The 14,898-nt window shown below is 41.2% G+C and overlaps 2 protein-coding genes across 4 annotated transcripts in view; one reads left to right on the top strand and one right to left on the bottom strand.

Moving 5' to 3' along the window:
• Positions 1–2,183: 2,183 nt before the first annotated feature.
• LOC111962572 (F-box/LRR-repeat protein 14) lies at positions 2,184–4,996 on the top strand. The gene has a single exon (XM_023985733.2). The coding sequence runs from the start codon at positions 2,702–2,704 to the stop codon at positions 3,911–3,913; it is 1,212 nt and encodes a 403-aa protein (XP_023841501.1). The 5' UTR covers positions 2,184–2,701; the 3' UTR covers positions 3,914–4,996.
• Positions 4,997–5,439: 443 nt separating this feature from the next.
• Positions 5,440–14,898, bottom strand: part of LOC111962571 (ELKS/Rab6-interacting/CAST family member 1) — a 38,490-nt gene continuing 29,031 nt past the window's right edge. For all 3 annotated transcript variants that reach the window (XM_070443130.1, XM_023985732.2, XM_070443131.1), the window contains exon 20: positions 5,440–8,025. In XM_070443130.1, the coding sequence (XP_070299231.1) occupies positions 7,888–8,025 (138 nt within the window). In that variant the 3' untranslated portion in view covers positions 5,440–7,887. The remainder of the gene's footprint in view (positions 8,026–14,898) is intronic.

The raw sequence follows: 14,898 nt of genomic DNA, 5'->3' as shown, positions 1-14,898 counted from the left end.
GTGTGTGTGTGGTGTGTGTGTGGTGTGTGGGTGTGTGTTGTGTTGTCTTGCTGGTGGTTTTTGTGAAATCCCCATTCCCAATTAGACTCGCTATCGTAGCAAAGACCACTGTCAAATGTCTGACTACATTCTACATCATTCCACTTTCCTTCTTGGTCCATGCCCACACAATTCTCTCTACCATACCCATTTGGTTCCCCACTCTTCCAGTTCCAAAACGTAGCCTCTCCATCACTATAGGGCCCATTGCCAATCCAAATCCTGGCTTTTAGAGTCCCATGAACACAGGTTTGAACCATAATTTTATCATTATAGTATGTTATATACACTCTCTCTCTCACACACACACACACACCGACCTGAGATCAGCAGGGAAGAGCCCCACAACCTCCAATGATCAACCTGTAATAGTAAATATTGTGGATTAATAATACATTTGCATGACCGTTACTGCATGTTTGGCACTGCAATACTGTTTAATCTATATATACTATCATTTTAAAGTATGCTACAGTTTGTAGTTCAACACTTGATGTTGAGGACACTGAAATAGGAACTTTCTGTATTGTCTTTCCTCCCTCACCAACCTCTCTTTTCGCCTACTAAATTCTCAGAATGCATTGCCAGAGAAGATACAATGTTCCTCCCGTCGGACCCTTGCCTGCAATTTATTGTGAGAAGGAAAGGTGAAGAAAAAGGTCAGGAGAAATTGAGAATAAACAATTAAGAAATAGCCCATGTCTCTCATTATCAGGTAACTGCCAAAATAAARGAAACACCAACATAAAGGTTCTTAATAGAGCTTTGGGCCACCATGAGCCAGATTAGCTTCAATGTACCTTGGCATAGATCAGGGATGGGCAACTTCGATGGGGGTTGAGGCCACAAAAACATCTACGTTTTAGAGTTAATTTCGTGCAATTCTATTCATTTTGCCAAGTGATGTAGAGACAATGTTGCAGTTTTAAAGCAAGTTTGCTGCAATTCTACAAAAAAAATGTAATGGGGGGGGGCCTTCAAATAAATTGCCCATCCCTGGCATTAATAAAACATTGATTGATTATTAGCGTCAATTTATGCAGTAATCTTAATGCTACAGTTTGACATTAATAGGATCTCATAATCAATCGGGTTTTACATTTTTTTATTTCACCTTTATTTAACTAGGCAAGTCAGTTAAGAACAAATTCTTATTTACAATGCTCTCCTACCTAAAGGAAAAAAAGGCATCCTGCGGGGATGGGGGCTGGGATTAAAAATWAATTAAATAAAAATATAGGACAAAACACACATCACACAAGATTCACATTTACATAGATTCATGAAAATTGCATAACATTTTCCCAAGGACCACTCATGTAGTCACTTTCCCCCACAAGAAAATGTTCCTTGATGATTGATTACATTACAATATATTCTTACTCTTCTTCTGGACCATATGCTAAACCATCACCCCTACTCCTTAGATGGAGTGTTTACCAGAGATTGACCACTGGTGTGAACTGACCATTGGGATAAAGGGAGTATTTGGTTTCCAGTGGCCCTTGAAGAGCATTCATGCTATCAGGAGTTTGTGTTTGGTTACACAGGCCCTACTTCCTACTGACAGACACTGAAGGTGACTTGAAAGAGGTTTGAAGTAAATGTCCTGGCTGTTGTAGGCCTGTATACACTTTATTCAAATAGAGGTTGTGAAAATCGATCAAGGAGTGAGAACGAATATCCCACATCCCAAAAGTGAACATTGGGATGCTGTACAATATTGCATAAWAACTAGCCTTTGTCTTTATTGATGAAGCAACCAGGTTGTCCCTGGTCCAGGTCACATTTATCACCATGGTTCATTCCTGCCCATTCGTGAGTATGGGCACTCACTTTAAAACTCATGAAATTATGTATTTATATAACAAACTACTTATTTAAAAGAATGTGGTTCACGTAGAGAAACACAAGTCGTTTTCAGGGGACAGCTACCTTGTAACTAATTGGGCGAAACCAAAAATAAAGAGGGGGGTTCACAAAAATCCTTTAGAATTTCCGAGAAAAGTGATTATGTGTAACATGTCAAACTTTTTAATATTTATGTTTTTATTTTGGACCTATAACATTTATTACGTTTTCTCGTATTAATGTCAATCGTTTATGTGTATTGTTTTTGTCCCCCCAAAAGAAAGGAAGTGCTGCTGACTGTTTCTGCGTAGCAAGCTAGTTTGAAATGGTTGGTCAGACAAAGGCAGCACAGGAAGAATCCCACAACAGAACCGAAATGCTAATAGAAACGTTGCATTTTAATCRATGACACAGAAGAAACAGATACTGCGGTTTTCATAAATAGATTTCTACTTTTTGTTTTGAAAATGAACGACCGACTGGACCCGTTTGAAGAACGACAGCGGTCATCTGACTTGAAATTGGGTAGAGTCGCCTGACCGTCACTGTTTTCCGCCTTTTAGTACGCTAACTAACGTTAGCTATCCTAAGTTTTTGTAGGACGTAGCTAGCTATCTCATTTGATTAGAATAATATCATTATAACACAACCTCCACACTTCTTGTTGGATATGCATTATGAAGAGATGGCTGGACTTTGAACAGGTTATTTTCCTGAGTAACATTACCTAATTTAGCTAGCTAACAGTTAGCTAGCCTACTCGAATAAGCGGATACCTGGTTAGTTTTATCAAACCTCTCCCTTTCCAAACATGTTTGAAATGGAAACACACATATCTGGCCTCTTCCCGGAAATTTTAGCTATAATTTTCAGTTACTTGGACGTAAGGGACAAAGGTAGGGTTGCCCAAGTGTGTGCGGCCTGGAGGGACGCTTCGTATCACAAGTCTGTGTGGAGGGGGGTGGAAGCGAAGTTGCATCTGCGGAGGGCCAACCCGTCCCTGTTCCCCAGCCTCCATACCCGAGGCATTAGGAAGGTCCAGATCCTAAGCTTGCGGCGAAGCCTAAGCTATGTAATCCAGGGGCTGCCAAACATCGAAAGCCTTAACCTATGTGGCTGTTTTAACCTCACGGACAACGGCCTCGGACATGCGTTTGTTCAAGACATCCCGTCATTGCGAATCCTCAACCTCAGCCTTTGCAAACCAATCACAGACTCAAGCCTGGGCAGGATTGCCCAGTATCTMAAAAACCTGGAGGTGCTGGAACTTGGAGGCCTCAGTAACATCACCAACACAGGCCTTCTTCTCATCGCCTGGGGCTTGCACAAACTCAAGAGCCTTAACTTGCGGAGCTGCAGGCATGTGTCAGACGTCGGCATCGGTCACCTAGCTGGGATGACCCGAAGTGCTGCCGAAGGCTGCCTTTCCCTGGAGCAGATGACACTACAGGACTGCCAGAAACTGACAGACCTGTCCCTCAAACACGTCTCCAAGGGACTAGCCAAGCTCAAGGTGCTCAACCTCAGCTTCTGCGGAGGCATATCGGATGCAGGTATGATCCATCTGTCGAACATGACTCACCTGTCAAGCCTCAACCTGCGGTCCTGTGACAACATCAGTGACATGGGCATCATGCACCTGGCCATGGGGTCTCTGCAGCTCTCTGGCCTGGACGTTTCCTTCTGCGACAAGATAGGTGACCAGAGCCTGGCCTACATCGCCCAGGGGCTGTACCAGCTCAAGTCTCTGTCCCTGTGCTCCTGCCACATCAGTGACGACGGGATCAACCGGATGGTGCGCCAGATGCACGAGCTCAAGACCCTGAACATCGGGCAGTGTGTACGCATCACTGACAAGGGGCTGGAGCTGATTGCTGACCACCTGACGCAGCTCACTGGTATCGACCTGTATGGGTGTACCAAAATCACCAAGCGGGGCCTGGAGAGGATAACGCAGCTCCCGTGCCTTAAAGTTTTAAACCTGGGACTCTGGCAGATGACGGAGAGTGAGAAAGTTAGGTGAAAGCCAAACTGGGATGAACTGCCAAGTGGGGTTTTCACTGTGGAAGGTGTAATATTTTTCATCCACAGAGATTACCTGAGCGGAACAGCTCGTAGACTATTACATTATCTTTAATAGCTACAATACTGTGGCTTAATTTTAGCAGAAGGAAACACTTTTTAAACATTCACTGTCACTGCAATATTCCACCCCTTATTTTGGTACAATTGCTTTCTCTCTTATTTCAGTGTTAACTATCCTGTCCCTGTATCACATCTATAAGGTTTTGACTAGCTACCTCATCCATTCAAGAAACTGTACTGTCTGGGACACAACCCCACTACACAGCATCTTTCCATGCAAAACAAACTCATTTTTAAACTTTCCCTTTAACTGTTTACCAGTATTGATGATAGACATGACTCATGCAAAACATCTGTTTAAACACAGTCCTTAACACTGCACAAAGGCGTTAACGCCTTGGATTGAAGGTGTGAGCAGGGGATTTCTTGAGCTGAAGTATTTTGCTTATGCTAATGAAAGTATTTTTTTATGAATGGCTGTAGTCCAGAACATTGTACTTCAAATTGAAGTGTTTTGTTTTTTAATTGGTAGTTCCCATTCCTGAGGAGTTACACTGTATCAAACATTGTAATATGCCTTACTCCAGCTTGTCAATATGAACAGTGTGGATATGACAGGGGTAAACTGCCTTTTCCTCCTGGGGACTTTAGAATGGAGAGTGGAAATAGACTTTGGGCTCAATTCAATCTGTATCGCGGAAGTTGTTACAGCATGATTGAAATTTAAAGGCACTATTCCCACGTTAGCGGAGACTGCATTCACGGTAAACGCTGCAAATGTCKGCTCAATCGGAAATAACCTTTAAATCTTTGAGCAATCTAATGCTTCAGCGATAGATTGAATAAAGCCCTTTATCTTGTCCTTGGTTATCAAGAATATGTATTTCTGTATGCAACATATYAATAACCTACATATTTTCTCCTGTAAAGCCTCCAAGGAAAGATATTGGAGTGTTAAGGCTAATTTAAAATGTTTATATTCATACGATAGTGATATTTATTAATAAAAAYGCACAATGTTTTTTGGAGGGAAATTCCTTCATTTGAGTTCTGTCATCCAGTAAGGGTTTTACCTATTGTAAAAACGGCAGAAGGTGCAGGGTGTTGAACATTATTGCTCTATTATATGCCTGGTCCAGAAACAACAATTATGACCAGATTGACTATAGGTTTGAGGTTGCACAACCAGTTTGACAAAATCGGGCCCTTCGTTTCTATCCCCGACACATATGTAAGTAAAATGGTGGATTACCACCTACCATGGYGTTAGGAGTTGTCACTGCTTACACACCTATCCAGAAGTTGAGAGAGCTTGTCAGTCACATTTGACCTCATTTTACTGGATTAACAGCAGGACAGTCTGAGAGAATGAAAAACATTCTTAGCAATTGAGGCAGATATTACACTTAATTCTGCTGATAAATATGCACATGGTGCTCCTGTAAACAAATCCCCAGACCCAAAGASTGATAGGATATGTTTATTTACATACATATGCAAATACTCGTCGTTTTACTTTTTTCATCAACACAGAAGGCAGTACATTTTCTTTAAACGCAAAAAAAAAAGTGAACCATGACTTTGGTAGTAGTAGCCCCTTTAACAGCAAGCACTGTTCCTAAATGAAAAATGTAAAACATGAAGTTATCACAGAATGGTGAGTCCACAGACATTAAGGCAAAGGCAGAGATACACAGGCTAGGGCCCTGTTCCCCCTTCCTAGATTCAAACTATTCTAACAACCTGGATAGGTGAAAGCTGACGAGTGGAACCCTTTGGTTTGACCTCATGATTTTGTCAGGTCAGTCATTACTTCTGGGATTGCCAGGATGTGATTCAAAATTAGTCTCATCATAGGGCCTATGGACAAGAGGCAGGATAAAAGAACCTGAACAGTAACCTAGTCTCCAACTCTGGTCCTGGAGAGCAAGCTGATCTGTAGGTTTTTATTATTGTTCAACCATTGACTGATTGGCATAGGAACGCACTGGATAGAGCAGTTATAAAATGCCAGACTGGCAGAGAGTGATGTCTGTTCTATACAGTACAACTCTCACTAATCAGGCCACAGGACAAACATGTTTGGAGACCACTCTGTCCTAAAGGGTCAGACTACTATGTGAGAACATAAGAGGAACACAGTCTAGGGAGCGTCATTCCCACAAACACCCATTCACATCTCAGACAGATGAAAAAACAAAACACTGGAACCTAAGGGTAAAAGGTTTACATATGTGGCAAGTGTGTGTACATAAAAAATGAACAATTTAGAAATAAATGCAAGAAAAGTACTCTCCCTCTACACAGTCACGGTTTGAAAATGTTTGTAGTTAATTTGACACAAAATGTTTTTGACATTTCTCCAGTTTTAGCTGAGGACACGATCCACAACTTTGTTCAGAGGGACTTGCTCCTCACGATTCTGTGCAAACATTTCAATGCATATATCCATATGGTCAACATCATACTTTGTGTATATATATTTATAGAACATGACTTTTCRCAACTTATGGCAGTACTGTCAAATACATCTTGTCTGCAGACAAATTGAGACACACGGGACTGCACTGCTTTTAGCTTTTCACTTGTATATATATATATATATATTTTTTTTTTTTTAAACAGAATTCACAACATCTTCCACTGGGTTACCTTTATATAGTCACTGTACGTATTTGATGAGTTATTTACAAAYTGATTTTTAAAAGTTCAAACCCACTGAGAAGTGACCGTCGTGTCTTTTTAACYAGGATTCCCTATAATCTCATTACATTAAGAACCATAGCTAGCTCTGAAGCGTTGGACAGATGCAGTGAACGGGCAACATTTGCATCTAAGGGAATGTAATTAAATAAAAAAAATGAAACAATTATAGTTWAAAAAAAAGTCATATCTATAGAAACTTTGGATGAGATCATGTGACCGGTGGATTAGATCTTTATTGATGTCTTATGCCATGCTGTAGCACCAATAGAACTGAGGAATAAAAAAGGTCCCTCATTTAGGTCCAGTACTGATCCCTGTGCACGCTCAAAGGCCACTCTATGGTAGCATCCCAAATGACACCCTATTCTGTTTAGTGCACTAATTTTGACAAAATAAGTATACAATGTGGGGAATTGGRTATCATTTGGGATGCTGACTATGACTGAAAATAAACTAACATTGCATACCTCATATAGAAGGGAGTGCTGTGTGCAAAACCATTAAAATCAACTGCTCTCTCTCCCTAACTCGAGAAGCTAGTGTACCTCAAAGTTTCACATAAATTAGACATTGATGTCAATGGGAAATGTGTGTGGAAATTCAAGTTAGGATTCTTCCCTCTGTCTTAAGAGCCGTTCACAGAACACGCAGTAAGTCTGCCATAGCTAAAGCCTTACATTTAGTCAGCAAAACTCAGCTAGGGGTTCTCTCAATAGGTGGGGAGTTGAGGGAAAAGGTTTGTTGTCTAGTAATTCACATAGGAGATTCTGAAGGCCAATCAAAGGAAATAGACTAGCAAAAGAAATGTGGTTTAAATCACTGGTTCCTAAATATATTTATGCCACGACACACTGGTTTAGATTCAAAGAGAAAACAATGGTTGTGTCAGTAGGGATGAATCCAGAGAAAACATTTTGAAAGTGCTACCTGTGTTTTCTCTTTCAAAACGTTTTGTTATGACGTGCCCTACTGAACACAACCCATGACTGGCAGGCCGCTACATCCCTCCACCATTAGGCCACTTTGTGGCTGTTCTTCATCATCATGTCCTCAGGCTGGTCAATATCCCCAGGAATGAGAATTGGGCATGTGGGGGTGCAGTACGATCGCCCAGTCTTCCCTCTGCCCTGATCATGTGTGAATAGATGGGAGGAAGGTTGCCTGAAGCTCATGCRGGGTCATGAGGTGGTCTGTAAAGGTGAGCGGTCAGCAGGACTCCTCCAGCGCATTGACCACCTGCTCCAGGATGTCAGGGCAGTAGTCAGCGATCTGCTGCAGCACTGAATTGGCATACTCCTGCAGCTCCCCACTCTCCTTTTCACACAACTCCAACTCCAGTTCCAACTAAGGAAGAGAGAGATAATGAGTTAGCATACTTCTCCAACCCCACTTGTTCTTGAGGCAAATCAAAACTTTAGACACCACAGAGTGCAGAAAGATAGAGGRAAAGAAAGACAGAGGGAACAAGAKAGAACACTAGAGGAAGGGATAGTCCAAGTCGGTATTAAAAAGAACRTTGCACCCTCKCCCGCCTGTGGGGAAAACAACCAGTGGTCATCCTGGTTAGCCCATAGATACACAGCAAGGTAAGGCTTAACGTGATCACACCCCCGAGTAGGTTACAGCCGTAGGGTACTCCCGTTATTCCTATGATAAATGGCATACTTTACTCATATCCCGACAACGGCTGTATTCTTTTTTTATTTATGATTTTATAAATATTTTGGATATGCTTGTTTGGTCATTTGTAACATACAGTACCTGTCAAAAGTTAACACATCCAAGGGTCTCTCTTTATTTTTACTATTTTCTACATTGTAGAATAATAGTGAAGACATCAAAACTATGAAATAACACATAGAATCATGTAGTAACCAAAAAATGTGTTAGACAAAATCAAAATATATTTTATATTTGAGACTCTTCAAAATAGCCACCCTTTGTCTTAATGACAGCTTTGCACACTCTTGAAAAACCCTTGAATGAGTAGGTGTCCAAACTTGACTGGTACTGCACTTTTGTCGCCTTAAATCAACAAACTACATTATACCTAAAAACACTTTCATTCTAAATGTAAAAATGTTAGCATGAACAGATAGACTGTGGCATGGAATGTACGTCACGATTCTCAGCCAAAGGGACGATTCCAACAGACTAACTAGCAAGTTAAATAAAAGTAAGTCAGAGAAAAAGGACCACCAAATTAAGTTTCATCAACTGCCCAAGGAGAAGGACCAGGTTAGACGAACCTCACAGTTTCAGGCTATTACGTCGCAATGAAAATGGAAAGCTATGGGATCTGGTTACTCAATACATTTTTGTTTATATCTAACTAGCTATGTATATTGCRTAAAGCTTGCTAGTTAGCTTGTAGTAAGGACAAGTGCTCTATCCATCCAAATAAAAGCTAGAATATCCTTCTGCATTTGGATATTTATGCAAAACTGGAGATTCCACCAAGTAGTTGTGATTCGCCGTAGGCTACTTGGGGCCATTTGGTAGGGTTGTCTCCCCAGCTGGTCTCTGGCAAGTTGAAAGRACATATAGACAAGCCAGCAAGAAGCAACTTTTCTAAATACCTAGACCGTTCAAGGGCAGGTAAAGACCGGAACTATCTAAGATAATAATTAGCTATTGTRACAGCCAAGTAAGTCAATTACAAAAACTACACTGAGTAAAAATATAAATGCACCATGTAAAGTGTTGGTCCCATGTTTCAAGAGCTGAAATAAAAGAGACATTTTCCATACGCACATAAAGCTTATTTCTCTCAAATTTTGTAGACAAATTTGTTTATATCCGTTATTGAGCATTTCTACTTTGTCAAGATAATCCATCAACCTGACGGGTGGCATTTCAAGAAGCTGATTAAACAGCATGATCATTACACAGGTGTACCTTGTGTTGGGGACAATAAAAGGCCACTAAAACATGCAGTTGTGTCACAACACAATGCCACAGATGTCTCAAGTTGAGAGAGCATACAATTGGCATGCTGACTGCAGGAATGTCCACCAGAGCCGTTGCCAGATAATTTAATGTTAATTTCTCTACCATAATCCGCCTCCAATGTTGTTTTAGAGAATTTGGCAGTTCGTCCAACCAGCCTCASAACTGCAGACCACATATACAGCGGGGAGAACAAGTATTTGATAACCTGCAAAATCGTCAGGGTTTCCTACTTACAAAGCATGTAGAGGTCTGTAATTTTTTATCATAGGTACACTTCAACTGTGAGAGACGGAATCTAAAACAAAAATCCTGAAAATCACATTGTATGATTTTTAAGTAATTAATTTGCATTTTATGATAACAATTACAGACCTCTACATGCTTTGTAAGTAGGAAAACCTGCAAAATCGGCAGTGTATCAAATACTTGTTCTCCCCACTGTATGTTAACGTGTGGGCGAGCGGTTTTCTGATGTCAACTTCGTGAACAGAATGCACCATGTGGCGGTGAGCTTATGGTATGGGCAGGCATAAGCTACGAACAATGAACACAATTGCATTTTATCTATGGCAATTTGAATGCACAGAAATACCATCACAAGGTCCTGGGGCCCATTGTCTTGCCATTCATCCGCCAACATATGTCGCAAGGATCTGTACACAATTCCTCGAAGCTGAAAATGTCCCAGTCCTTCCACGGCCTGCAAACTCACCAGACATGTCACCCATTGAGCATGTTTGGGATGCTCTGGATCGACGTGTACGACAGCATGTTCCAGTTCCCGCCAATATCCAGCAACTTTGCACAGCCATTGAAGAGGAGTGGGACAACATTCCACAGGCCACAATCAACAGCCTGATCAACTCTATGCCAAGGAGATGTGTCACACTGCATGAGGCAAATGGTGGTCACACCAGATACTGACAGGATTTCTGCTCCACGCCCCTACCTTTCTTAACGTATCTTTGACCAACAGWTGAATATCTGTATTCCCAGTCACGTGAAATTCATAGATTAGGGCCTCATGATTTTATTTAAATTGACTGATTTCCTTATATGAACTGTAACTCAGTAAAATCTTTGAATTTGTTGCATGTTGCGTGTATATTTTTGTTCAGTATACATTTAAGAAAAGTACATAAAGATTACTTTACAACATTGCCTGCTCCCAAGCATTATTACTACTTAGAAAAASGTCCTATTGTAGGGCTTCCCTCATGCCCCCTTTTCATGATGGCACTAACATTAGCCATGTGAGTGCTAGCTAGATACCAACCAGAACATTAAGCTAGTCACGACCAACAAACAGACTATAATGTTACTAGTGAGTGGAGTTGCGAACAGAATATTCTACCACGAGTCAAATGCCTTACCTGTGATTAACTGTTTTACACACACATAGCTAGTGCCTTCAGAAAGTATTCATACCCACCGACTTATTCCACTTGTGTTAGTCTGAATTCAAAATAGAATAAATATGTTTTTTTCTCTCACCCATCTACACACAATACCCCACCCACACATAGTGAGTTAAAAAAAAATATATATATATATTTAATACAGAAATATTCCATCAGTATTCACACCCTTTGCTATGACAGTCAAACATTTTGCTCAGGTCCATTCATTTTCCTTTGATCATCCTTGAGATGTCACTTCAATTTGATTAGAGTCCACCTATGGCCAAATCAATTATTTGGACATGATTTAGAAAGAAACACACCTGTCTATTTAAGATGCCACAGTTGACAGTGCGTGTCAGAGCAGAAACTATACCATGATGTCCAAGAAACTGTCCTTAGATCTCCAAGATAAAATTGTGATGAGGCATATATATCTTGGGAAGGGTATAAATCTATTTTTAGAGTGTTGAATGTTTCCACCAAACTGAGCAACCTGGCAAGAAGGACCTTGGTTAGGGAGGTGACCAATAACCCAATGACCACTGACAGAACTTCAGAGTTCCTTGGCTGAGATGGGAGAACCTGCCAGAAGGACAACAGTCTACAGCACTTCACCAATCTGGGCTTTATGGGACAGTGGCCAGRCGGAAGCCACTCCTGAGAAAAAAGGCACATGACAGCACGCCTGGAGTTTGCAAAAAGGCATGTGAAAGACAGATCATAAGGCAAAATATTCTGTGGTCTGATGAAACAAAATTGTAACTCTTTGGCCTGAATCCAAAGCGCTGTCTGGAGAAAACCAGGCCCAGCTCATCACCCGTCTAACACCATCCCTACCGTGAAGCATGGTGGTAGCAGCATCATGCTGTGGGGATACTTTACAGCGGCAGGGACTGGGAGACTGGTAAGGGAACAATTAATGGAGCCAAATACAGGCCAATCCATGATGAGAACCTGCTTCTGAGTGCAAATGACAGACTGGGGCGAAGATTTACGTTCCAACCAGACAAATCACCCCAAGCATACAGCCAAAGCAAGACTGGAATGTCTTCAAAACAAGAATGTGAAAGTCCTTGAGTGGCCCAGCCAAAGCCCAGCCTTGAATCCCATTGAAAATCTGTGGAAGGACTTTAGGATTGCTGACCACTCCCCATTCAGTGCATTCGGAAAGTATTCAGACCCCTYGACKTTTTCCACATTTTGTTACGTTACAACCTTATTCTAAAATTGATCAAATTGACTACTCTCCCAGTCCCTGTCGCTGAAAAACATCTCCACAGCATGATGCTACCACCAYGCTTCACCGTAGGGATGGTGCCAGGCTTCCTCCAGACGGGATGCTTGGCATTCAAGCCAGAGAATCTTGTTTCTYATGGTCTGAGAGTCCTTARGTGCCTTTTGACCAACTCCAAGMGGGCCGTCATGTCCCTTTTACTGAGGAGTGGCTTCCGTCTGGCCACTCTACCATAAAGGCCTGATTGGTGGAGTGCTGCAGAGTTTGTTGTCCTTCAGGAAGGTTCTTCCATCTCCACAGAAGAACTCTGGAGCTCTGTCAGAGTGACCATTGGGTTCTTGGTCACCTCCCTGACCAAGGCCCTTCTCCCCCGATTGCTCAGTTTAGCCTGGCGGCCAGCTCTAGGAAGAGTCTTGGTGGTTCGTAACTTCTTCCATTTAAGAATGATGGGGTCACCGTGTTCCTGGGGACCTTCAATGCTGCAGAAATGTTTTGGTACCCCTTCCCTAGATCTGTGCCTTGACACAATCCTGTCTTGGAGCTCTACGGACAATTTCTTCGACCTCATGGCTTGGTTTTTGCTCTGACATGCACTGTCAACTGTGAGACCTTATATAGACAGGCGTGTGAATTCCAAATCATTTTAATTTTTAAATCAATTTAATTTACCACAGGTGGATTCCAATCAAGTTGTAGAAACATCAAGGATGATCAATGGAAACAGGATGTCCCTGAGGTCAATTTTGAGTCTCATAGCAAAGGGTCTGAATACATTTGTAAATAAGGTGTTTGTTTTTTGTTAATACATTTGCAGAAATTTCTAAAAACCTGTTTTCGCTTTGTCATTATGGGATATTGTGTTTAGATTGCTGARGATTTTGATTTATTTAATCAATTTAAGAATAAGRMTGTAACRTAACAAAATGTGGAAAGTCAAAGGGTCTGAATACTTTCCGAAAGCACTGTATAACTTAACCTCACTGGTGTAGGGGGCAGTATTTTCACGTCCGGATGAAAAGCGTGCCAAGAGTAAACTGCCTGCTACTCAGGCYCAGAGGCTAGGATATGCATATTATTAGTGGATTTGGATAGAAAACACTATGAAGTTTCTAAAACTGTTTGAATGATGTCTGTGAGTATAACAGAACTCATATGGCAGGCGAAAACCTGACAAAAATCCAACCAGGAAATGGGAAATCTGAGGTTTATAGTTTTTCAAGTGATTGCCTATCCAATATACTGTGTCTATGGGGTCAGATCACTTCCTAAGGCTTCCACTAGATGTCAACAGTCTTTATAACGTTGTTTCAGGCTTCTACTATGAAAGGGGAGCAAATAAGAGCTGTTTGAACCAGTGGTCAGGCTGAAAGCCTTTAGTTTAGTCACGCGCACGGCCGTGAGCACGAGCTCCGTTCCCTTTCATTTCTAAAGACAAAGGAATTGTCCGGTTGGAATATTATTRAAGATTTATGATAAAAACATCCTAAAGATTGATTCTATACATTGTTTGACATGTTTCTACAAACTGTAATGGAACTTTTTTGACTTTTCGTCTGGACTTAGTGCCTGCATCTTGTGCATTTGGATTACTGGACTAAACGCGCAAACAAAAAGGAGGTATTTGGACATAAAGATGAACTTTATCCAACAAAACAAACATTTGTTGTCTAACATGGAGACCTGGGAGTACCATCAGATGAAGATCATCAAAGGTAAGTGATTAATTTTAAAGCTATTTCTGACTTTTGTGACACCTCTCTTGGTTGGAAAATGGCTGTATGGTTTTCTGTGGCTAGGCGCTGACCTAACATAATCGCATGGTGTGCTTTTGCCGTAAAGCCTTTTTGAAATCTGACACAGCGGTTGCATTAAGGAGAAGTTTCTTTAATCGTATGTTAAACACTTGTATCTTTGATCAATGTTTATGATGAGTATTTCTGTCATTTGATGTGGCTCTCTGCACTTTCACCGAATGTTTGTTTGAGACAATGCATTTCTGAACATAACGCGCCAATTTCAAATGAGGTTTTTGGACATAAAGATGAACTTTATCGAACAAAACACACATTTATTGTCTAACATGGAGTCCTGGGAGTGCCATYTGATGAAGATCAAAGGTTAGTGATTAATTTAATCGCTATTTCTGACTTTTGTGAGCCCTCTCCTTGGCTGGAAAATGGCTGTATGGTTTTCTGTGACTAGGCGCTGACCTAACATAATCGCATGGTGTGCTTTCGCAGTAAAGCCTTTTTGAAATCGGACCCTGTGGTTGGATTTACAAGAAGTTTATCTTTAAAATGGTGTATAATATTTGTATGTTTGAGGAATTTTAATTATGGGATTTCTGTTGTTTTGAATTTGGCGCCCTGCAATTTCACTGGCTGTTGTCGAGGTGGGACGCTAGCGAGGTGGGACACTCTCTGGTGGGACACCATAGAGGTTAACAGAGCTTGAGAAAATCTGCAAGAAAAATCCCCAAATCTATATGTGCCAAGCTGATACAGACATACCCAAGACAACTCAAAGCTGTGCCAAAGGTGCTTCTACAAAGTATTGACTCAGGGGTGTGAATACTTATGTAAATGAGATATTTCTGTATTTMATTTCCCCAAAATTTGCTATCAAACA

The sequence above is a fragment of the Salvelinus sp. IW2-2015 genome, linkage group LG4q.1:29 (genome assembly GCF_002910315.2).
Source record: "Salvelinus sp. IW2-2015 linkage group LG4q.1:29, ASM291031v2, whole genome shotgun sequence".
NCBI lineage: Eukaryota > Metazoa > Chordata > Actinopteri > Salmoniformes > Salmonidae > Salvelinus > Salvelinus sp. IW2-2015.
This window is presented reverse-complemented; position numbering and strand designations above follow the sequence as displayed.